This window comes from Balaenoptera musculus, chromosome 15 (assembly GCF_009873245.2).
Source record: "Balaenoptera musculus isolate JJ_BM4_2016_0621 chromosome 15, mBalMus1.pri.v3, whole genome shotgun sequence".
NCBI classification, from domain to species: Eukaryota; Metazoa; Chordata; class Mammalia; order Artiodactyla; family Balaenopteridae; genus Balaenoptera; species Balaenoptera musculus.
The window spans coordinates 78976778-78999479 of NC_045799.1; the positions used below are offsets into that span (position 1 = coordinate 78976778).

A 22702-nucleotide genomic window follows, 5' to 3' on the forward strand; every position below is an offset into this window, starting at 1 on the left:
TCTTGCAAGGACAAGGAAGTCTTTTATTTGCTTACAACAAAAACATCTGTAACATAATTCTCTCTCCTCAAAACGGAGAGCCCTACAAAAATACACAAAGCCATCTCTATTTGTATTTACCCAGAGACATGAGCAGCCCGAAGGGGGTTGGGACTGGAGAAAAACCAAGAACTAATTCTATTTGAAAAAAACAAGAAACTGCCTTTAAAAAATAGCATTCTTCTACTTGTCAGTAACTACCCTTTCCCCTCCTCTGTATGAAAACGTGAAACAGAAAACAGCACCTGTGCAAACACCTCAGCAGCAGTGTCAGAGATGAGGCAGTGGCCTCGGGCTGCAGAATCCCAGCCCCTCTTCCAAGCAGGTAACCACCACGCAGTCTGCTCTGGGGAGTTCCTTCCAGAAAGCTCCCTCCCCACCCCCCATAACGATGGAGAACTGGGCAGCCTCGCTTCTCTTGCTTGTAGTTAGCTGAGGAATCTAGGAATCAAACACAGCAGTTAGAAACAGAACGGGACTCAGACGTCCCAGAGGGGCGCCAAAGCCAGTCCCGGGTCTGCGGTCAGGGACAGACGCCATCGCTGCAAGGCCCCTAGGGGGTGGGTCCGGGGAAATGGTGACCGATGAATACGGTGGCTTTGAAACTTCAAATCAAGAACACAATCTCAGAAAACCAGACTAGAAGGGACCCTGAGACCATCCAGTTCAACTTCATTGTTCAGATGAGGCCCCAGAATAGATGACTAATTCCTGAATGCAGGCAGAGCTTTTATTCATTAGACTTTCTCAACTGTTCCACAAGGACTAACACTTCCTCCACCATTCAAAGACACGAAAAGCACCCCCGAAGAGCCAAACGTACAGCAGCTGCTTTCAATGGGACACACAAAACCCGTGACACACGCCAGACAGCGCGAACCACTCGGGATGTGACCAGACAAGAAGCCTGGACAGGCCTCGCCAGGCAGTTCCACAGGACGACTGGCCTCACCACACAGACAGGTAACGTGGGCGCTGACGGAAGAGACACAGTGTGGTACTTTTTCCAGAGCCAAGAGACCCAAGTGGACTATTTCCGGCTCTGTGATCCTGGACAAGTAATACCTCCTGTTCCTCACCTACAAAATGTGCCTGATAGTGTGTACTTCACCAGCTGTCACAAGACCAGTGTGACACTGTCTGAAGGCAGGAACACAGTGAAAGCTAATATGACAGCCCATCGATGGCTCTGTGGTGCTGGGTCTGCAGGCACGGCCCCCCACCCTCCCCAGAGCCCAACGCCGACCCCAGAGCCACGAAAAACGCTGGTTGGTACACAGGGGTGGGCACTAGCTGATGCGCCATCCCAGCCTGGTGCCCTGGTGTGAGCAGCTGTCTGGGCCATGTGGTGTGTGTCCAGGGGGTGGCGGTCAGAGTAAGAACACATCCTTCACTCCCATCTTGCTGAACAGCAGTTTCTGAGTCGGGGGAGAGACCTGCCCTGAGACATTCCCCCCAACCCAACCCCTGGGCAGAAGCAGGTGGGCTCAGTGTAGGCAGGAGGGAAGGCCAGTGCTGCCTCAAGATGGCCACCTTGCTTCTCATTTAAATCTACCATGAAGGGTGCTTTTCTGTGCCTCTAAGTGCTGTGGCACCCTGCTGGCTAAGCCTTGTTGGCTGGCCTTTATAACAAATTACAGAAAAACATGGCACCAGTGAAATGCAACGGACAAACCTCAAAGTCACCACCTCCTGGGACTCTCTTTAGTGGGATAAAGAGATGAATAAACCAAAACACATAACTGCTGTGAAGAAAAATCGGCAGGCTATTGGGACGCAGAATGATGCAGGTTGTTGTTTAACATAAAGTAACCGGAAAGACAAAGACGGCTCTGAGCAGGGGACATTTAAGTAGACTGAGCTCTGAATAGTCAGAAGGGCTTTCCAGGTTGGAGGAATGTCGATGCAAAGGCCCAGAGTCAAGAACACGATTGGAGTGTGTGAGAGGCACCAGGAAGCCAGTGTGGCCAGGGTGGAGTGAACACAGGGAAGAAAGATAGGAAGGGGCCCTGTCACACGGGCCACAGAGGCATTAAAAGGCAAGTCACTGGAGCTTCTGAACAGAGAAATGACTTTTAAAAAAGATGATTCTGGCTGCTCCGTGGAAGAGACTGCGGGGCTTAAGAACCATGGCAGGAAGAGCAACCCCTTCGCCTGGGCCAGTGCTCACACTGCCCTTCCCGACAAGCCAGGGTGAGGTCGTGACGTGGTGCCCGTTTCCTAGTCCAGGCACTCGAAAGCTGGCAGCTTCACTCTTCATTTTGCAGCACCTCACTTCCCACTCGTTTCCCATTTATTCCTCTGCAAACCCACGCTGCCAGTAAGTCCAACTATTCTAAGACCAGCACACTGGAGAGGCCACTGTGGGCTCCAGCTGACAGTCCACTCACACGCTTGCCTAGAAGGAGGGCCACCCCAGCCGCTGAACTGGAGGCATCTGCTGTGCTGTCAGCATCCAGGAGAGGAGGGGATCGGGCGGAGCCAGAGCAGTGAGACGGGGCCACGGCCACACCGGACGCGGGAGGGCAGACACATCAGACGCACTTTCCTGTCCCACCCCACGCAAAGTCATGGAGAAACAATGGGGTCTGTGATGATCTGTGATGCAGTCACACTGAGAAATGTCCAGCCTTGGGGCCAAAACCAACCTGACACGCCCTCTGATCACCTGTAACTGCTGTCCAGCTTGAGTTCCAACAGCAGTTGTACTGCTCAGGCCCAGAACCTACTGATGAACCAAGACAGAGCTCCAGCCACAGAGTCAGTAAGGAGAGAGGGTGGCCCATGGGACCACTGACTAATTCCACTACTACATGCCAACTTCGTTATACAAACATACAGACTCATTCTAGCATTAATGTGAAGAATGAATTTACCCTATATAGGTTTAAACTCTTTGATCAGGCTATTACAAATGGCATTTTAAGTCAATAAGCAGAAGGTTTGGGTACAACTATTTAGACATTTGATTAAAAATAAAGTTAGAGGGACTTCCCTGGCAGTCCAGTGGTTAAGACTTCGCCTTCCAATGCAGGGGGTGCGGGTTCGATACCCCTGGTTGGGGAGCTAAGATCCCACATGCCTCGGGGCCAAAAAGCCAAAACATAAAACAGAAGCAATATTGTAACAAATTCAATAAAGGCTTTAAAAATGGAAAAACAAATAAATAAATAAAGTTAGATCCCTACTTCAAATTAAGGATGTAAATAAACTGCTGGTATCATAAAGATTTAAACATAATAAGTAAAACTATAAAAGTATTAGACAGAAACAAGACATTACTTCTAAGTTAAGTAGTGGAAATGCAAATAAATGAGATGCTGAACTTTACCAGTAATCAATGAAACACATTAAAACATCAAAAAGGTATAATGAGGCCCTTCCCACAGGTATCCTCACTTCCTGCAATCCTTTCAACAGAAACAGAAGTACCAATATCCTAAGCACTTGAATCTGGGAAGAGCTCATTGCCTCTGCCCGCCCAGCTGGGCGCCCCAGGCTATCAACATGGTCTCGCTCAGGTCCCCTCTGCCCCTCCTCCTGGAGCTCTTGGGCTCTCCTTTTGCTTTTTTCTCCACGTCCGACGGTCCCCCCAGACTCCTCCCTCTTGAGCATCAAGCAGCCCGAGGAAAACAGAGAACTCCTGTTAACCTATGAAGGACAAATTTAGTTTCCTTTTGCCTCAAATTCTCCTACTGACTTTAAAAGTCTTTCATTACAAAATGTCCTATGAATGCATTTGCTTAGGGAAGGAACATGCTCTTTTGTGTTAGAGGAACTCTGCCGCTCTCCCAAAGCAACCAATTAAAATTGCACAGTATATCTGGACTTCCCTGGTGGCGCAGTGGTTAAGAATCCGCCTGCCAATGCAGGGGACACGGGTTCGATCCCCGGTCCTGGAAGATCCCACATGCTGCGGAGCAACTAAGCCCGTGCACCACAACTGCTGAAGCCCACTCACTCTAGGGCCTGCATGCCGCAACTACTGAGCCTGCGTGCTGCAACGACTGAAGCCCACACGCCAAGAGCCCACGCTTCACAATAAGAGAAGCCGCCGCAATGAGAAGCCCGCTCACCACAACGAAGAGTAGCCCCCGCTCGCCGCAACTAGAGAAAGCCCGTGCACAGCAACGAAGACCCGATGCAGCCAAAAAAAAAAAGCACAGTATTGCTATCCTTGCCGCGAAGATTCAATATTATAAACCATAATAAGAGGTCAAAGGGTAAAAAAAGCTTATCTTTGTGACAGGAAGGCATTTGATAACAATCTTTCCTGATAGAAGCCTTTAGTATAAAAACATTTCCTTAACATGGTAAAAAGAAGAATATATCTCAACAGAAAGTCCGCATCATGCTGAGCAGTGTAGCAGCAACAGGTCACCCACTATGGTCACGAAAGATGCGGTGCTGAGCCGTCACCACCATCTAACACTGTTCTGGAAGCACTCAGCCCACATGGTGAGATGGGCTCTGAATAAAATAAGAGAAGGTGAGAAGGAGAAGACAAAGTTACCATTACTTATATACGACGATCATATGCCTAGAGTATCCAGGGAAGCAACTGACATTTTAATAACTATCAAAAAACTGAAAAATTCAGAAAGGTGTTTGGTTACAGAGAAACAGGCAATTTATAGAAAGGACATGTGACTGTACACATGTGAAAAGATGCCTGATCAGGGACATGCCAATTCTGATAACAAGATCCCATTTTGGATGCACCAAACTGGCAAAGATTAAGACATCTAACAATACAAATGATGGCAAAGCTATGGAATGGAATCTCAGACACTACCGAAGGGCATGTAAAGTGGTATAAACACTTGAGAGGTCAATTTAGTGATTCCTAGTTCAGCTGAAGATATACATGCTACCACCCAGTGACACGACATTTAAATAAATACCACAGAAAACTCAGGTGTGGGGATAACTATGTCATCTCCTGTCTATCTACCTATCCATCCCTCTATCTATCAATCACTGTTAAGAATATGATGATTCCTTCCCAGGATGGAATGCTACTGGGTCTTTTTTTTTTTAATGAGGTAGTTCTTTGTGTGCTAACCTAGAAAACATCCAAATTGCATTATGGTACAAGATGTATAATTCTATTTGTGGGGGAGATTACATTGACACCCACAATCTCGAATATTCATAAAAACCCTTAGGGAGGGACACATATGAAACATCAGCGGTTACCTCTAGGGAGTAGGTTTGGGGACTGCGAGGTTTTATTCTCCGCTTTTTGGGTTAAAACTATAAGCAGGTAGCATTTTTATAATTTAAATTAAAATATGACAAAAAGTTATGGGGTGGGGGGTGGTAGAGGAAACAGAACAGCAGAATATGCTGATAACTCAGACTGTCATGCTATTCTTTCTAAACCTGCATAGGTTTGAAAATGTCCATAATAAAAAGTTTAATACTCATCAATGAAAAAGAAAACTCAGTCTAGTCTGTGCCTCATGAAATGACTGTAGAAATAAACCCTGTATTCACTATTCACTCAGCACAAACATGTGCCCGGGAATGCAGATGGGTAGGGAGAGCCTCCAAGATCAGACACTGGGATTTTATGAGGTTCAGTCAGCTGAATTTTCAAATTGAAACCGATAAAAAGAAACACTTTAGCATAAATGAAAATGCATCAAAACAGAGAAGTTCAAATTTCATTTTGAAAATCCAATACTCATTGCACACTGAGGTGCAAAAGGCAGAGAGAAAAGCCATCATGTACCCAGGGCTCAAGGAAAGATCAGCCAGGAGACCCTCAAAAACAAAAGAAGTCAGACTCAGGCAGAGAACACAGACAAAGGTCCAGCAGGGCAGACTCCAGCTGAATATATTAATACTAAACAAGCTGCTTCTGAAGAGAGTAAACCCCAGGCCTGGGGAAAAGGCACAGTCACTGTGAAATAGAAACTCAAGCAATGATATGATAGGTGTCCACAACAGTTGCACAAAATAATGGGCAGTAATCAAAGAAGAGTGTGAAAATGTAACAGAGAAGATGGAGAAGTGATGTAATCCTGGAACCAGGAGCCAGAGGCTGCAGAGCCTGGGATGTTTATGTTTGAAACCCGAGGACAAAGAGCCAAGGATCAGGGCAGGGTAAGCGGAGTTCCCACGGTGCCGTGCACCAGCCCTGCACCAGTACTGCCCACCCGCAGCGCTGGCCTGGAGCCCTTCCCTCCAGTCCTGCAACAGTGAGCCAGAGTGAGCAAGCAGACATGAACAGCATCTGTGAGAAACCTCTAGAACAGTCGGTCTTCACCTTTTATGGGTCATATAGCCCTTTGAAAAAACTGGGGAGAGGACTTCCCTGGTGGTGCAATGGTTAAGAATCCGCCTGCCAACGTAAGGGACACGGGTTCAATCCCTGGTTCGGGAAGATCCCACATGCTGCAGAGCAACTCAGCCCGTGCGCCACAACTGCTGAGCCTGCGGCCTGGAGCCCACGAGCCACAACTACAGAAGCCCGCGCGCCTAGAGCCCGTGCTCCGCAACAAGAGAAGCCACCGCAGTGAGAAGCCCGTGCACCGCAACGAAGAGTAGCCCCTGCTCGCCGCAACTAGAGGAAGCCCGTGCACAGCAACAAAGACCCAACACAGCCAAAAAAAAAGCAAACAAAACAAACAAAAAAACTGGTGAGAGCTATGGATCCCGCTTCAAATCCCAGAAAATGCACAAATGCTGCATGTTAAGGTGAAGATTCCTAGACCCTCCCTGAAGCCATTTAACTAGTTCTCTTTCTCAAAACGCATTACTTAATCGGAATGACCTAGTCTGGGTATCTCAAACATCCAGCTGAGGGAAAAGAATTTTACAAGGAGCCCGAGCCCACTCACACACTCTGTGATGTGACGTGCTGGCCACCTCACCAGCTGGCTGTGTCCTCTGGCCTGTCTGGTTCTCCACCCTGCCCCTCCTGCTCCCGCCACCGTGCCTGGCAAGCGTTCAAAGCCAGCCCTCGCTGCTGCGCCACCTTCATCCGCCTGTCCCCGCCTTGGCCCTGGCCTCTGAAGGCCTGCTCCGCACCGACTCTTCCTGCTGCAGTCCCCTCAGCCTCCCTGGTGCGCTCCCCACCCCCAGCCGGCTATGCCTCTCTACTTCTCACCGCTGGCGTGAGGCCGGCGTCACTGTGTGTCCCCTCCCTGCTGGGAACACACATCAAGCTCTCTGAGTGGTCCCCCGAAGCCCACACTTCTTAGCTTTAAACTGAACCAGAGAGCACCCCCAGGCCTCTGCCCTGACTTGCGGGTGGCCTAGGACTCACAGCACGCTTCCTCTGATGACAACTGTCAGCGTTCACAGCCATCAGGTGCCACAGTGCCATGGTGCAGACAACAGAAGACAAGATCAAAGAGGGGTCAAAAGTGCCACCCAACTGCCACCCTTGTTTCAAAACAAGGTTTACATTATTCAACATGTTTCTAATTACCATCTACCTGCTCTCTTCTCTGGTTTAGACTCCCAGCTAAACCTCCCACTCGTCCTCCTGGCTCCCAGCCTCTCTTCTCAGTTCCATGTTGGTGCTGCCAGGGTCCATCCTTGGCCCACGGTCTTCCTCTCTCTACACTGCCTCCTGGGTGACTTCGTCACATGCCTGGATTTTGGCGCCCTGCATATACTCGTGGCTGCCACGTGCTCTCCAGCCAGACCTCCTCTCTGACCCCCACACTCACAGTCAACTTCCTGCCGGCTACCTCCACCTGGACGTCCTACAGGTACCTCAAGTTCCTCAAGCCCACAAAAAAAATACCTGCCCCAAACCTCCTTCAGTTGCTAATGCCTCCAGGGACCCAGCTATTGAAGCTGGAAATCTGGAGATCATTCTTGATTCTTTCCCTCATCCCAACACCAAACCATGTGATTCTGCCACCTAAAAGAGTCTCTCCCTCTGCACCCTGCTCCCCACGTCTGCATTCAGGCCCTCATCTGCTGGCTGAGAGGTTGGCTGTGACTGTCTCCTGGCTCTAGTCCTTTCCCCTTATACCATTATTCCCCCAGCCACCAGTGGGATGACCACAAGAGAGGAAATGTTCCAAGGAAGGCTGTTATGATTGTCTTATTTGGGACAGAAGGGACTAAGTGGAGAACATTTAGGATGTATGGCTCTGAGTTATCTTTAAAGAGATCTGTAGTTCCCAGTATGTGGTGATACATAAGAGGGTATGATAGATAGAATAATGGCCACCCCCCAAAGGTGTCTACCTCTTAATTCACAGAACCTGTGACTATGTCACCATATGGGGCAAAAGGGAGTTTGTGATTAAATTAAAGATCTTGAGATGGGAGAGTATCCTGGATTATTTGGGTGGGCCCGATGCATTCAGAAGGATTCTGAGGGAGACAGGAAGGTCAGAGTCAGAGAAGAAACCATGACTACAGAAGCAGAGGGGAGGAAGGGACTGAGAGAGAGAGAGATGCTGACCAGGGCAGGAGGGTATGGTAGTTTGCAGATGCTATGCTACCGGCTTTGAAGATGGAGGAAGGGACCACTAGCCAAGGGATGCAAGCAGCCTCTCTAGGCCATTTGTTACAGCTGCGGTAGGAAACTAGCACAGAGGAATTTTCTTACACTCATGGCTATCACATGCAGCTCACCAAGAATCATCATCATCATCACCAAGCCCTGTGATGTGTCAGGATGCCAAAAAGAATTAAAGAGCCAAGGCCTGCATCTGTCTCTCACAGCCTTTTCTGTTCAGTCTGTGACAATGACCACGGTGTGGATGAAGCAGACCACATCCCTGCGGACATACCCTTGTCCTCTGTGCTACAGATGATTTGTGCTCATTCCCTTTGTCTAACAGATTTGAAAACCCTTCTCTGGGTTCTTGAGACTCGGAGGCTCATTCCCATTCATCTCGGCTTCATCCTGGGTCTGGGGCTGCTCTGGCAGGGCCCTCAAAGGGCAGTCAGGAGAACCAAACTAAGACCCCTCATCCTCCCCCTGAAGTGTCTCAAGGCACTAAGAGGCTTACTACGTGTTTATTCCTTATTGCTCAGGCTCACTTCTTTCACTATTTGCCTGTATCCTTATTTACCTAAATCAGGGTCTGGCTTACATAGGCCTGGAGACAAGGCTTATTCATAATTAGGTAATTATGAATCCAAGAAATTAAAAACAACTGAGCCAACATCTGACAGGAGAAAGAGGTACAGAGTGACCTTAAAGATCTAATCGCTTCATCCTACAGGTGACAAGACTGAAGCCCAGAGGGGTTAAATGACTTGGCTGATGTCACAGAAAGCAAGCTAAGACTGAGAATCCAAATTTCCCATTTTTCAGCCCCATAAGGAAAGGTAATGGCACTTCAGTAATCACTGATTTGAAGATTAGAGAAAGGAACCTAGTTATCGCCTGACATTTAATTAACTAGCCCTCATTGATACGTCACCTACTAAGAGTACAGAAGTAAATCTCAGTAGGCAGCAAGTTTGGGGCCTGTTACGGCTGCCAAGACAGGCTGCAGAGAGAGGTGAACGGGCCAAAGAAGCTCTACCAGCGGAAACGTTTCCCAGGAAGGGGTAAAATGAAGAGGTGCCAACCTAAGTGGAGTTATTTATAGTCACACAACAAAGGGATGACTTCAATGACACCCCTGAGCTGGGAGAAAAGGCATTTCACAGATTTCCTAAAGATCAAGAGACTGTGTCTAACAGTTTGCCTGGAAAACAGCACGGCCCTCATCCGAGAACAAGAGGATGCCTGCCTGGCCCCGTTACTCTTGAGAAAATACATCTCCATTTGGAGGAGGAAAAAAAGTGGAGATGCAGGGAAAGTCAGTCAGAATTAATATATAAAATCATAAAACTACACCTAAGCAAGTTATTATTTGTTCAGGATTCAGACGAGCCTAACTGGAGGCATGAAATATCTTTATAGACTCAACAGTAGATTTGAGAGTTTCTCCTTAATCCCTTTGGGAAGAATGGGATCAAACAGCTTCTCCGTCTGGATCTGGTCGCACACTGTGAGGGATGGTGCTCTGCTCCTAGGGTTTCCGGGCACCTGGCCGGTACGGGCCGGACGCAGGAAGGCTATTTTGGAACGAGGGAACCCCTGACCCCAGAGGACCCCTCGAGCCTCGGCGCCGAGCTCTGTGGGGCCTGCTGCTCCAGGGCTCACTCCGGCCAACATTCTGAACCAGGACTAAACGAATCCCAGAATCTCAACTGCAGGAGTGGACTCTCCACAGCTCGGCCTTTATTTCTACCTGAGCCTCCTGGGAGCTGCTTTGACTTCCCAGAAAACACTTTTTATGAAGTCTGTTAGGATACTCTTTCCCTGAGGCTGGCCAAGCAACACGGCTCAATCCTCTTAATTCTACAGCCCAAAGGCTTCAGCTTCTCTTAAGTATGGAAAAGCAGAGAAGAGGAAGGAAATTCCTAAACACCTAAGAAAGGAATAAAAAATCCCTGAGCAACCAGTGATAACACTCCAGCTGAAGAAAGAAGCTGAATATATTCAAAGCCTCAGATATCACCTGGGGTTTACATTTCAAATCCAATGAAAATGGTCACAGTTGTTTACACACACGCAAACAGGGAAAGGGTCTAATTCTCTGAGCTTTATTCCTTTCCCAATCTGTAAAACGGAGATAATTTCTCCCTCAAAAAAATGTTGGGGGCTTCCCTGGTGGCGCAGCGGTTGAGAATCTGCCTGCCAATGCAGGGGACACTGGTTCGAGCCCTGGTCTGGGAAGATCCCACATGCCGCGGAGCGACTAGGCCCGTGAGCCACAATTGCTGAGCCTGCGCGTCTGGAGCCTGTGCTCCGCAACAAGAGAGGCCGCGATAGTGAGAGGCCCGCGCACCGCAATGAAGAGTGGCCCCCGCTCGCCGCAACTAGAGAAAGCCCTTGCACAGAAACGAAGACCCAACACAGCTAAAAATAAATTTATAAAAAAATAATAAAATAAAAAAAAATAAAGAGCATTTAAAAAAAAATGCTGGGAAGATTAAATGGGCTTATGGACATTACGGAGCATTGTGGACATGGAATGACGCTCAGACTCCAGGCAGAACTGTTAGGAAACCCGTTACCCCTGAGCTCTCCTGCTCACTCCTCACAGACCTCTGCTACTCCCACAGGTCAAGTGTAAGCATAATGTGAATTCCAGAGGCCACACAGAAAACAGCAATACATGTAAATGTATAAGTACTCAGAACAACTAGAAGAAAATATGTGAACTTACAAAACAGACATTTAGTGAACATCCTTCACATGAAAAAGGGTTCTTACAAAACAATGAAGAAAAGACCCAAGAGTGAGCAAAGGCTATCAACAGGAAATTTGCATAAAGAATATACGGGGCCAGTAAATATGCAAGAAGATGCTCAACCTCACTAGAAATTGAGGATATACAGATTAAAATAATACAGAACTTGTACCCCCTATTTTAGGGGGGAAAATCCACCCGAGGAAAATCTGGGAAGCTAGTATAGGAGTTGGTGCCCAATGCAAAGCCCTTCCCTGTGGTATTTAAGGATCTTAAAGCATTTCAGTCAGCTCCCATCTGTTCAGCCTTAAGAAGGATGAGTCGAAAAGCCCTGCCCAGGTGACAGAGCTCCTGGTCAACTTTCCTTACTGTTTCATTCTTATATATGAATAAGCAACCAAGAAACACCAACCATTTGTGGAAAGTCTATAACACGGAAAAGAGAAAAGTCAAAGCAAATGAACAGAAAAATAAGCAGTTCAGAGAATAAAAGAAAATGTGCAAGAGTGGTCCTTATCTTTTAGAGATACACAGGGAAATCCTTTTGGATGAAATGATATGATAACTGGGACTCCACACCCTCCAAACCAGGTCAGAGCCCTGCTTCGAGATTTTTCAAACTGGAGCTACAGCTGGTTCAGGAAGAGGAGGGAGGTGTGGGTAAGGAATACCCCTCTCCAATAGAAAGGCTGTGTAAATGGACGCCTGGGCATTCCTTAGGGCAGGAGAGAATGAAGCAAAGATGAGACTGATTCCCTGAGGCCCACAGTCTCTACCTGCCCGACTACTGACTGTTCACCATCTCCTTGGATTCTGTGAGCTACCCCAGGATCCCCTCAGTAAACCTCTTTTTTAGTGGACACTAGTTAAAAATGGGTTTCTGTTACTGGCAATAACATGAGTCCTGACAGCCAATACAAGAGTCAGCCTGGAAGGTATGGTTTCAAAGAGGCTGGGCTAGCATTTCAGCTATTTCATATTTGATCCAACTAACATTTACTGAGCGTCAATCACATGCTAGGCATGGTTCCAGATGCTGCAAAATACAAAGGTGAAAAGGACATGGTCTACTGATCTCAAAAAACTGCGTCTATCACCAGAGGCTTAGAGAATATAATTGAGGGAACTCTTGTTCCACCAGAAGTATCTAACATCTTTGAAGACAAGATGGAGACGGGTCAGTAGCATCTAACATCTTGGAAGACAAGTACACATTTTAAATGATCCTAGTTAGTTAAAACTAGTTGGCAACATAATCTAAAAACCTAGACATTTTAAGTGACTAACTAGGCACAAGTACAACAGAAAAAAAGGGGAGCAGCAAGACCAACGACGCAAAAGCCAAAACGTGTTACAACCTCAACGGCAGTGGGAGTCTGATGATCGTGGCCATTGCTGGTGATAAGACAAACTCGAGACTTAGGGATACCGCCGAAACCATCTAAGAATCAGCGGCTCCAAAACGTCTGCCAGATGCAGAAAGCTGGGAGGTTAGGACAACAGAAAGGACGCTTGTTTCCCTGCTGGGTTTCCAAAGTCTGTTTCTAGGACAGACCTGGGAAGAATCAGATCTTCATTAAGTGGCAGAACCTGCTAGCTCCCAGCTCAAAATGTCTGGCAAAAAGCCACTGGGCGTCCATTTCTGGCAGACACTGACAGTCACCAAGCGAGAAAAGTCCTCTGGCTCACGTCTCAGCTCAGGAGACCTGCTAATACGCCAATGTCCCCGCAAGACCTGAAGGCCAAGGTCACAGGGTCACGGTCAGTGGTGACGGCGATGTTACGTCTGATACCGACTGGCTGTTTCTGACGGGGCAGAGACAAGAGTGTACAGATCACTTGCAAAAGCCCTGAGATGAATGGGCCTTTTCACTGCCTTCTTCTCTCAAGCCTCTTTTGTAGGGAGATGGAGGAGGCAACAAAGGAGAGATTTATCACCATGAGCCCGTCCAGCAGCTGTTTTCTTGTTGTCCCTTGTTTAACTTCTCTCAAGAGAGCAGAGCTATCTACCCAGCTAAGCAGGTGTTTAAGGCAGGTGATTTTGTTTCCATTAGTTTTCTGAAGTAACAGTAAACCAGACAAGAGAGTTATGTCATGTAGTCCTGGGGAAACCGCAACCCTGAGCAGCTAAACCCTGGGTGCAGCAGGACCGGGCGTGCCCACCCCCTGCTGCTCTGAAAACCTTCTGTCTCTAGTTCTCGGAATACTTGGAACTTAGCAGTTACCAACCATTCCCACCCTCGACATGTGGATCGTCTTTAACAATGTGTTAGATGGAAGGTGAGGTTGGAGGCTTTCAGGTTTTGGGGAGAAACCAGATTAAGAAAAGCATTATCTTCAACACCCAGATAAACCATTGCATTAATAACTATACTCACAGCTTCATGTTCTACGCTACTGTGAGGGAGGTGAACATATACCATGAAACATTTCTGTTTTCAATTTTAGGCTTAAGGCTTCCCAAACCTATGAGTCTAACCTCCAGCCCTGGATGGACCTCCCTCACTTCTGTGATCTTCTCTGAGAAGGCCCACAGCACATGCCTTCCCCCTGCACCACAGCAGCCCATCAGCTCCAGGAAGGAGGGTTTCTCTCCTCACTGTAGGCAGCACTAGTCACTGGGGGCCGAGGAGAAGAGCCCACATCCTCACACAGACAGCCCCCGGCTTACGATGATCTGACTCATGACTTCTCCACCTTATGATGGTGCAAAAGCGATACATGTTCAGCAGAAATGGTACTTGAAATTCTGGATTTTGATCTTTTCCCGGCCTAGCAACATGCTGTCCCAGTGGCTCTCATGATGCCAGGCAGCAAGACAGAGCTCCTGATCGGCCCCGCAATCACGAGGGTAAACAACCGACACGCTGACAGCCGTTCTGAACCCAGACAACCATTCTGGTCCAACTTTCAGTACAGTGTTCAATAAACTGCACGAGACAGTCAACACTCTATTATATAATAAAACCAGGCTTTCTGTGGGCTGATTTGGCCCAACTGTAGGCTAACATCAGCGTTCTGAGCACGGTTAAGACCAGTGACGCTAAGTTAGGGTGTTCCGGGAGGTTAGATGTATTAAATGCATTTTTGACTTATGATATTTTCACCTTACGATGGGTTTATTGGGACATAACCCCACCGTTACAGGGAAGACCTGTACTAGACAAAACCCTGAAGCTTTTCATGCATCAGCCCGTTCCTTACCTTTAGTTTTCTCCTACTGTAGAGCCATGTTCACCAGGAGCAAACATTCGGTGACACATTTCTTTCTCTTTACCCATGTAATCCCTGTAATAGCTGTCGGGAGAAATACACAGTAGTTAGAGAAGGGCTGTCTCTGTGGGAGGTGACACCTGGTGGCTGGAATTCTCCACTCAGGTCCAGAAACACCGAAACTTCAGCAGGCCTTAAACCGAATCAGGAGTGGGTGGAAGCAATGCTGGGGGTGGGGGGGTGGGGTGGGGGAAGCTCCCGAGGGCTGTTCAGGAAGCCCTTGGACAAAAAGCGCACCGTCTGCAAAGATGGCAGCCTCGAAGGCCGGGAGCCGCTGTCAGTGAGGCTGCCGGCAGGGTCCTGCCGAGCAACACCTCACACTCAGAGACCTCAGACTTATCTTGAGATTTTCCTGCTAAAGAATGGTCAGACTCCAAAATTTCTACACTTAACTTGACAGGATATTTATAAATACCAGAAAGGAAATTGCTAGAAAGTGTTAAAGGCCTGAAATGCAAACAATCGGATCCAAATAAGAGGTACACACACCTCAGACCTTTTTTAATCGCAAGAAAGCTTTAACTAGCAATCTGGATTAAGCATTTAAAAATGTTAACAGGAGTAGAAAAATCTCACCAATACAGAGGAACAAAAGAACACCAAACAAACAAACAAACAAACAAAAAAACCCAGTGGTTATAATATGAAGTGATGGAATTATGGGTGATTAACTATGTTGAAATTTTCAAAGTTTCCTACAATGAACATGTAGCTTCTACAATCAGAAAAAGTTAGATTACTTCAAGGTTGGTATCAATATCACCTGGGTAACAAGAGCGTCACCCTAGGGTATGACTAGACTCGAAAGAGCCATTTCACATCAAACCAGGATCTGCAGTCAGTTGAGAACAGCAGTCCTCAGTTGGTGGCGAGCAGGGAAGAATATTCGAAGAACACTGCCCTTTCTGAAAGTCACACTGGCCACCTCTTTAGGGTGCTTACTTCTGGGGGAGGACAGGGAGGCGGGCAATGGTCCAGGCATGTGTGGTTTGGAGGTCTGTCCTACAGCCGCCCCCCCACCCCACGGCCTGGGAGCTGTGGGTCAGAGCGCCGAGCACTTCACAAAGCCAGCTCTAGGGGGCGCTGCCTCCCAGCACAAGCCTGGCAACATCAAACAGGCCTTCACCCAAGCGGGCAGGCCAGAGTGGCAGCCGCACCACATGTTCCTTCCTCTGTTTGCACTCCTGCAAACACAGGTCTCACCTGGCCAGTTTCTTCAGCTCGTTATTGATGTCGTGATTGAAGGGCTGTTCCTTCTGGGCTCGGACTAGAAAATCCCGGGCCTTCTGATACTCAGTCATGAGGAGACAGGCCTGTCAAAAGGACAAAAGTTTAAAAGCACACTTTAGGAAAGACAGCACTTCTGCAGTGCCCAAGCTGAACACCACTGCTGCCTTTCTTCAGGCATCCATTCCCAAGTCCCTGCCCTCCAACACACCTGTCCGCATCGGAAGAGGGCCTTGGCGTTCTTCTGGTCAATGCTCAGAGCCTGCTCTCCATAGCACAGGGCCACGGCGGGTCGCTCCAGCTTCAGGTACGTGAAGGACAGGTTAAGGAGGACAAGCAGCTTGGCGGTCTCCACCAGGTGCTGCTCTTCAAGGGGTACCGATCGCCGGTGGAGAAGCAACAAGGCCTGTGGAGAAGGAAGACAGGAGGTCAAGAGAAGGTGGTCTTACATACAGCAAACCCTAAGAACACACACACACACACAATTAGTGCTAAAAAATGAGTTTAGCAGAGTTGCAGGACACAAGATCAATATATGAGAGTTAGTTGTATTTCTTTACTCTTGCAATGAATAATCCAAAAACAAAATTAAGAAAACTCCATTTATAACAGCATCAAAAAGAATAAAATAAGTGGCAATAAATTTAAAGTGTAACACTTGTAGACTGAAAACTATAAAACATTGCTGAAAGAAATTAAAGAAGATCTAAATAAATGGAAAGACATCTCATGTTCACAGATCAGAAGATTTAATACTGTTAAAATGGCAAGAGTGCCCAAATTGTTCTACATTTTCAATGCAACCACTACCAAAATTTGCAAAAATGGACAAGCGGATCTGAAAATTCATATGGAAATTCAAGAGATCTGGAATAACCAAAAAACGTTAAAAAAAAAGAAAAAGTTGTAAGACTCATACTCTCTAATTTCAAAATTTATTAATTACCAAGCCAGTGTGATACCCATAAGGACAGACATATAGATCAGTGGAACAGAACCAACAATGCAGATTGAGAATCCAGAAACAAGCCAAATACATCTAGAGTCAACTGATTTTCAACAGGGTGCCACACCATTCAATGGAGAAGGAGGAGTCTTTTCAACAAATGGTGCTATGATAAATGGATGTCAACATGCAAAAGAATGAAGTTGGATTCCTACCTCAGACAGCATATAACAATTAACTCAAAATGGACCACAGACTTAAACCTAAGAGCTCAAGACTGTAAGATTCTTAGAAGAAAACACTGGTGTAAACCTTTGTGGTCTTAGATTAATAATGACACTGAAAGCACAAATATCTAAAGAATAAATAAACTGGACTTCATCAAAATTAAAAGCTCTTGTGCTTCAAAAGCCACTGTCACGAAAGTGAATGAAGAAAATGACTGAAGGCTGACTGGTGTTTAAGAAAAATTACTATAGGGACTTCCCTGGTGGTGCAGTGGTTAAGAGTGTGCCTGCCAATGCAGGGGACACTGGTTCGAGCCCTGGTCTGGGAAGATCCCACACGCCATGGAGCAACTAAGCCCGTGTGCCACAACTACTGAGCCGGCGCTCTACAGCCCGTGAGCCACAACTACTGAGCCTGCGTGCCACAACTTCTGAAGCCCACGAGACTAGAGCCCGTGCTCCACAACAAGAGAAGCCACCGCAATGAGAAGCCTGCACATCACAAGGAAGAGTAGCCCTCGCTCACCGCAACTAGAGAAAGCCCGTGCACAGCAACAAAGACCCAACGCAGCCAAAAATAAATAAATAAAATAAATAAATTAAAAAAATAGTGTATATCTGTCAATCCCCATCTCCCAATTCATAAAAAAAAAGAGATATATGCACCTTACATTCATTGCAGCATTATTTACAGTAGCCAAGATATGGAAGCAACCTAAGTGCCCAAAAATAGATGAATGGATAAAGAAAATGTGGTATATATACACAATGGAACATTATTCAGCCGTAAAATAGAACGAAATCTTGCCATCTGCGACAACACAGATGGACCTAGAAGGTATTATGCTAAGTGAAATAAGTCAGAGAAAGATAACGTCTATTGGTATTTCCCTCCTCTTCTAACAGAGCCTCCATTTCATTCAAAGCAGCAATGTACTAATTAAACCACACTTCCCAGCTTCTTGTACATATACAGCTAAGGGCAAATGGACATTTACCACGGGTCTGGCCAATGAGATATAAAGGGAAGCTGGGGTAGGAGGAATTCTGGAAAGCTCTTAATATAAATAAACACACCAGACTCTTCTCCCCTCCCTTCTTCCTGCCCAGATGACCACATGATGCTGCAGGTTGAACAACCATCTTGGGGGAAAAAAAAAACAACAAAAACATGCTTAAGGGCAGCTGAGCAGAGAGACCTCTGGAACCTGAATCCCTGATGGCTTTGTGGAACTGCTATGCCAGGCTTCGACTGCCTCCTTTCTTTCTTTAAATTTTATTTATTTATTTATTTTTGGCTGCGTTGGGTCTTCGTTGCTGCACGTGGGCTTTCTCTAGTTGCAGGGAGCGGGGGCTACTCTTCGTTGCGGTGCGCAGGCTTCTCATTGCAGTGACTTCTCTTGTTGCGGAGCACGGGCTCTATGGTGTGTGGGATTCAGTAGTTGCGGCACACGGGCTCAGTAGCTGTCGCCCAAGGGCTCTAGAGCACAGGCTCAGTAGTTGTGGCGCACGGGCTTTGTTGCTCCGCAGCATGTGGGATCTTCCCGGACCAGGGCTTGAACCCGGGTCCCCTGCATTGGCAGGTGGATTCTTAACCACTGTGCCACCAGGGAAGCCCCAACTGCCTCCTTTCTTATGTGAGAAATATTATGTCTCTAGTTTATTTGAAAAACTGTTTTTCAGGATTCTGTGGTTTACAGCTGAATGCAAATCCTGAATGTTTAGTGTCACTATGCAAATGAGACAAAAATCAGAACGCCCCTAAACTCTAAACTCTATCCTGTTTGCCTCTAGAACTTAGGATGCAGAGTTTGACACACAGAAAGTGTTCATAATATTTGCTGAATGCATTGCAAGGCCAACGGTGAATTCCTGTCAGCAAAACCTCTACAGGAAGCCAAATCACAATCAGAAGCTTGGTGAGAATGGAGTCAGAATTAGATGAATCTCCACTGTCAGAGAGACATGAAATGAAGATGGCAAATGGGGTGGAGAAGTCAGTAGGCAGAGAACCCTAAACTAGAAAGAGAAATTAAAAAAACTTTTTTACTGAAAAACACACACAGTTAAGTACAAAAGTAAGCATCCAGCTCAGTGAATTTTCACAGTCTGAACACACCCATGCAATCACATCCAGATCCAAAACCAAACATTACCAGCTCCCCCAAACCCTGTGTCCCCTCTCCTAGTCTTTAGCCCTCTGGCATGCGGATTTTTAAGCAAGATTTTTCTTAACGGCTATACGTGAGGAGTAGGGACAGAGACAAAAGTCTGTATCTTTTAAAGAAGGAAGTTTCCAGGGTCTAAACTTGTACCTTAAAGCAGCCTTACCTGTTTATATCTCACTTTGGCATCATAGAAACGATTTTGGCGGAAAAGGTAGTTGCCAAACTCCCGTTCAGTAGCTGCCACTTTTAGGACCTTCTGAAGTGGAAACTGATCCTGTTGCTCCTGAGGATCAAAGACAAGGACACCAGCAAGGAAACTGAACGCCCCAGTGCCACCATGCCAGCGTCATTACAGCTGTCAGCGCTGCTCCTTTAGATCAGGAACCTCTGCTCACTGCCACGTGTGTGCCGAGCACTGGGCTAGGTGGCTCTGCGGAAGTCACCTCTGTGAATCCCAACAGAAGCCACGGCAGGTCGGTGCCACTACTGCTCCTGTTTTACAGACTAGAGCCAAAATGAAGTCTACTAGTTTAGTCCTACCCACAGATGCTCCCTAAAGAAGCAGTTTCTCATCGAATTAGAAACTGATGGAACTTGCCAAGCACAAAAGTCAGGTATCAGGACAACCACTCATCCAGCAAGCACTTAACAGGTCTTGGTCTGCCCAGGGCCCTGCTGGTCTTTCTGGCCATGAGGCTCTACCCTTGGTACACATCACAATCACCTGCAGAGCCTCTTTTTAAACAGATGTCCTGGCCCCACCCCCAAAGATTCTAAATCAGTACACAAGAGTCGGGACCCAGGTTATCTGCAAGAACCTCTGCTTCGTGGAAAGATGAGAAAAAGGTAGTATCTCTCACTTGAGGTGGTGACAGTTTAGCTGGTGAGATGTCATATACAGATGTGAACCTGGGGTGGACATCTAAGGCCACATGTACAGCCAGGGTGAGACACCATAACAAGGAGTGCATGTGACCGCTGACAATCAGAAGCCTCGTCTCTACGGGATGAGTTAAGTGAAAGGCTACAAAGGAAAGGCAATTTTTCAGTTATGAAGACAGAGGCCATCTGTCCCAGTTTGCCTGGGATTGTCCCAGTTTACACCCAGTGTCCTGGTATCCCATCTGGTTAATAGTACCTTTCACTCTCAAGGATCCTGGGTTGGACAATAAATTATATGATCGCCTTAGTTATGAGCTATCAGTGCTTGACTTGCTGGGAACCAAACAGCATTGAGAAACAAATGTTCCTTGTCTTTCAGGGAGAACTAGGCAAACGGTGACTGAAAGGTCAGTTCAGCCTGGTGGTCCATAACAAACCCTTGGCCTAGCACATGTACCCACACATAAGAGCCAGCAGAACTAAGACAGACACATACTAACAAGTGGTGGGACACTCCCCCGCTCCCCACCGCCACACAGGAGCCTCGGGCGGAATCTGGGGCCGAGGATCATCAGCAGGGCAGGATAATTACCAAAAACACAATCCCATCCCAACTCTCTGTCAAGTGCTGACATCTGTGCTCCAGAACTTACGGCTGAGAGGGCACAAAACTTGTCTGACTCAGCAGAATCCAGGAAGTCAAGCAGCTCGATCTCGAACAAGACGGTAGTGTTTGGGGGGATCAGGGGAGGACAGCCCAGCATTCCGTAAGCATAGGTCGGTTTGAACAGAAACCTGGCCAGCTCTCCTCTCCGCATGCTCAGAAGGCCCAGCTCCATGCCCCAAAGTGTGATATCTGGAAGAAGGGATGAAAAATACACGGTGGAAGCTTGCCCAGTATCCTGTCCCAGTGCTATCCATTTCCTCCCCCTTCACGTCCACATCTCTCCGTATGGTACCCCAAGCCTTCTGCACTGTGGTCCCAACTCACTTCTCAGCCTTGTTTCCCACCCCCCCACCCCCACCCCACCCCAGACTCTAACTCCTCCAGGCTCTGCAGCATTCTGGCCTCTACATCTCTGTTCACGCAGTCCCTTCTTCCTGCAATGTTGTCCTCCTCCCCCAAGGCCCAGCTTCTACCCTGAGTGAACCCTTATTCAAACTTCAGGGCTCATTTCAAATGCCCCCTCTACCATGAAGTCTTCCCAGCTGGAATTAATTGTGCCTTCATTAAGCACTCCCATAAAACACTGCTTATGCCTCCCAGGAGCTCCATGAGGTTAGTTGTCTGGAGTGTGTCAATCTCCACCATACTGGCCCCAGACTTTCTAATCATCTGAGTACATCCTCTCTGTTCACCCTGCATTGTAAAAGAGTCATTCAATAGATGTCTACTTAGTAAACTAACAAAGAAAAATGCGGCACCCCACGTTTAAGTCAGGATGCAAAGGTTACCTTCCTTGCCAGGCAGGCCATCTCCCAAATACCTAGGTCTCAGGGGGGAATGTGGGAGACAACGTTTAGCAAAACCCAGCCTCAGAAAAACCAACTTGAAGACTCAGTTCTCTGGACAGCTTTCCAGTCCTAGGGCGCTGCCCTGCATCAGTTCTCCAAGCTGCGGCGTCTTTTCCAGCTCCTTTTCTGAACTTACCCTCTCCAAGTTTCATGAGCCGGGGGTTTTTCCTAAAGCAATTGGAATCAAAAGGCTTGTCCATGTGCTCCAGATATCCAGAATATTTCACTAGGACAGAAGAAAGAGACAGTGGGAGGAAAACGGACCAAAGGCACCCACGCCTCCACATATCACCTCTTTGTCACACAAAAGCAATGTGAGTACCAGATGCCCTTAAACTGCCCCACCCCCTGAGCGATAGGAGAAACCTTTGCTCAACGTCTGGATGCCGGCCCTTTGGCTCTGAGGTTGAAGAGCTGGGCTGGGGGGCCGCCCAGAGCCCCTTGTTCACAGTGGTCTCACACAAAGGGGTAATGAGTTCCCTCACTTATCCCTTAAAACCCGAGGAACCGCCAGCACTAGGGCATCGCCAGCCTCCCAAGGGCAGACGGCACCCAGAGCCGCACAACATACCGAGCACCGAAGCGTCCGGTGTCACCAGCTCTCCAGAACCCTCTCGGATGACATCCTTCAGCACGCCCCGGTCCCCGGAAAGGTCCAGCATCCTTTGACTTAACCGCTGGTACGGAGACTTGTGGGGAATGAAACACAAGATCTCAGAGTCCTCAGCTGACACCCGACTCCGGTGGCCCCGGCTCCTGACTCCCCAGCACCCGGGCCCTCACCTGGCTGGGGGCGTTGTCCCTTTGCAGGACTCTCGGGTTCCGGGCGCTGCCCCCCATCTCCGCGCGGCCTGCCTCTCAATCCCGCTGCCCTTCCCCAGCGGAGACTCGGCCTCCCCTTTATACCCTGCCGTCCGCACCCGACGGCGGCAATCCGTTCAGGCACCGCGAGGAGGCGCTCATCGCTCCACTCCAACCGCCGCCAACTGCCTGTGGGCCCACGCCGGGGCTGGGGGCTGGACCACGCGCCAGCGGATGCCCGGCAGGGTACGTGACCGGGCACGTGGTGGGGACGCAAGGAGCTTGATCCTGCGCGAGTTGAGAGCTCGCAGGGCATGATGGGAAACGTAGTGAGGCCCCACGGAGCATGACGGGACACGTGGAGCGTAACTGGGCATGTGACGGGGGAGTGCAGAG

The 22702-nt window shown here is 48.0% G+C and overlaps 1 protein-coding gene across 3 annotated transcripts; it reads right to left on the reverse strand.

Moving 5' to 3' along the window:
- Positions 1–22496, reverse strand: FKBP6 (FKBP prolyl isomerase family member 6 (inactive)). Of its 3 annotated transcripts, none has more exons than XM_036826689.1 (9): positions 22289–22496; positions 22077–22194; positions 21642–21731; positions 20644–20846; positions 19272–19391; positions 15979–16173; positions 15744–15853; positions 14472–14564; positions 1–480 (listed from the first exon to the last, which is right to left on the reverse strand). In XM_036826689.1, the coding sequence occupies exons 1-8, from the start codon at positions 22343–22345 to the stop codon at positions 14474–14476; spliced, it is 984 nt and encodes a 327-aa protein (XP_036682584.1). In that variant the 5' UTR covers positions 22346–22496; the 3' UTR covers positions 1–480; positions 14472–14473. The 3 variants fall into 3 exon arrangements, with proteins under 3 accessions (XP_036682584.1, XP_036682583.1, XP_036682585.1); XM_036826688.1 differs by having other exon boundaries at positions 3–480; positions 22412–22490; XM_036826690.1 differs by lacking the exons at positions 1–480; positions 21642–21731 and having other exon boundaries at positions 14474–14564; positions 22289–22345.
- Between the last annotated feature and the right edge of the window lie 206 nt (positions 22497–22702).

What these genes read in the sequence shown, in the direction of transcription:
- FKBP6 (XM_036826689.1), bottom strand. Translation starts at nt 22,345, where the DNA reads ATGGGGGGCAGCGCCCGGAACCCGAGAGTCCTGCAAAGGGACAACGCC. An exon ending in ACCGGACGCTTCGGTGCTCG is followed by an intron (nt 21,732 to 22,076) that starts GTATGTTGTGCG and finishes CTTCTGTCCTAG; the next exon opens with TGAAATATTCTGGATATCTG. An exon ending in GCTCATGAAACTTGGAGAGG is followed by an intron (nt 20,847 to 21,641) that starts GTAAGTTCAGAA and finishes CCCTTCTTCCAG; the next exon opens with ATATCACACTTTGGGGCATG.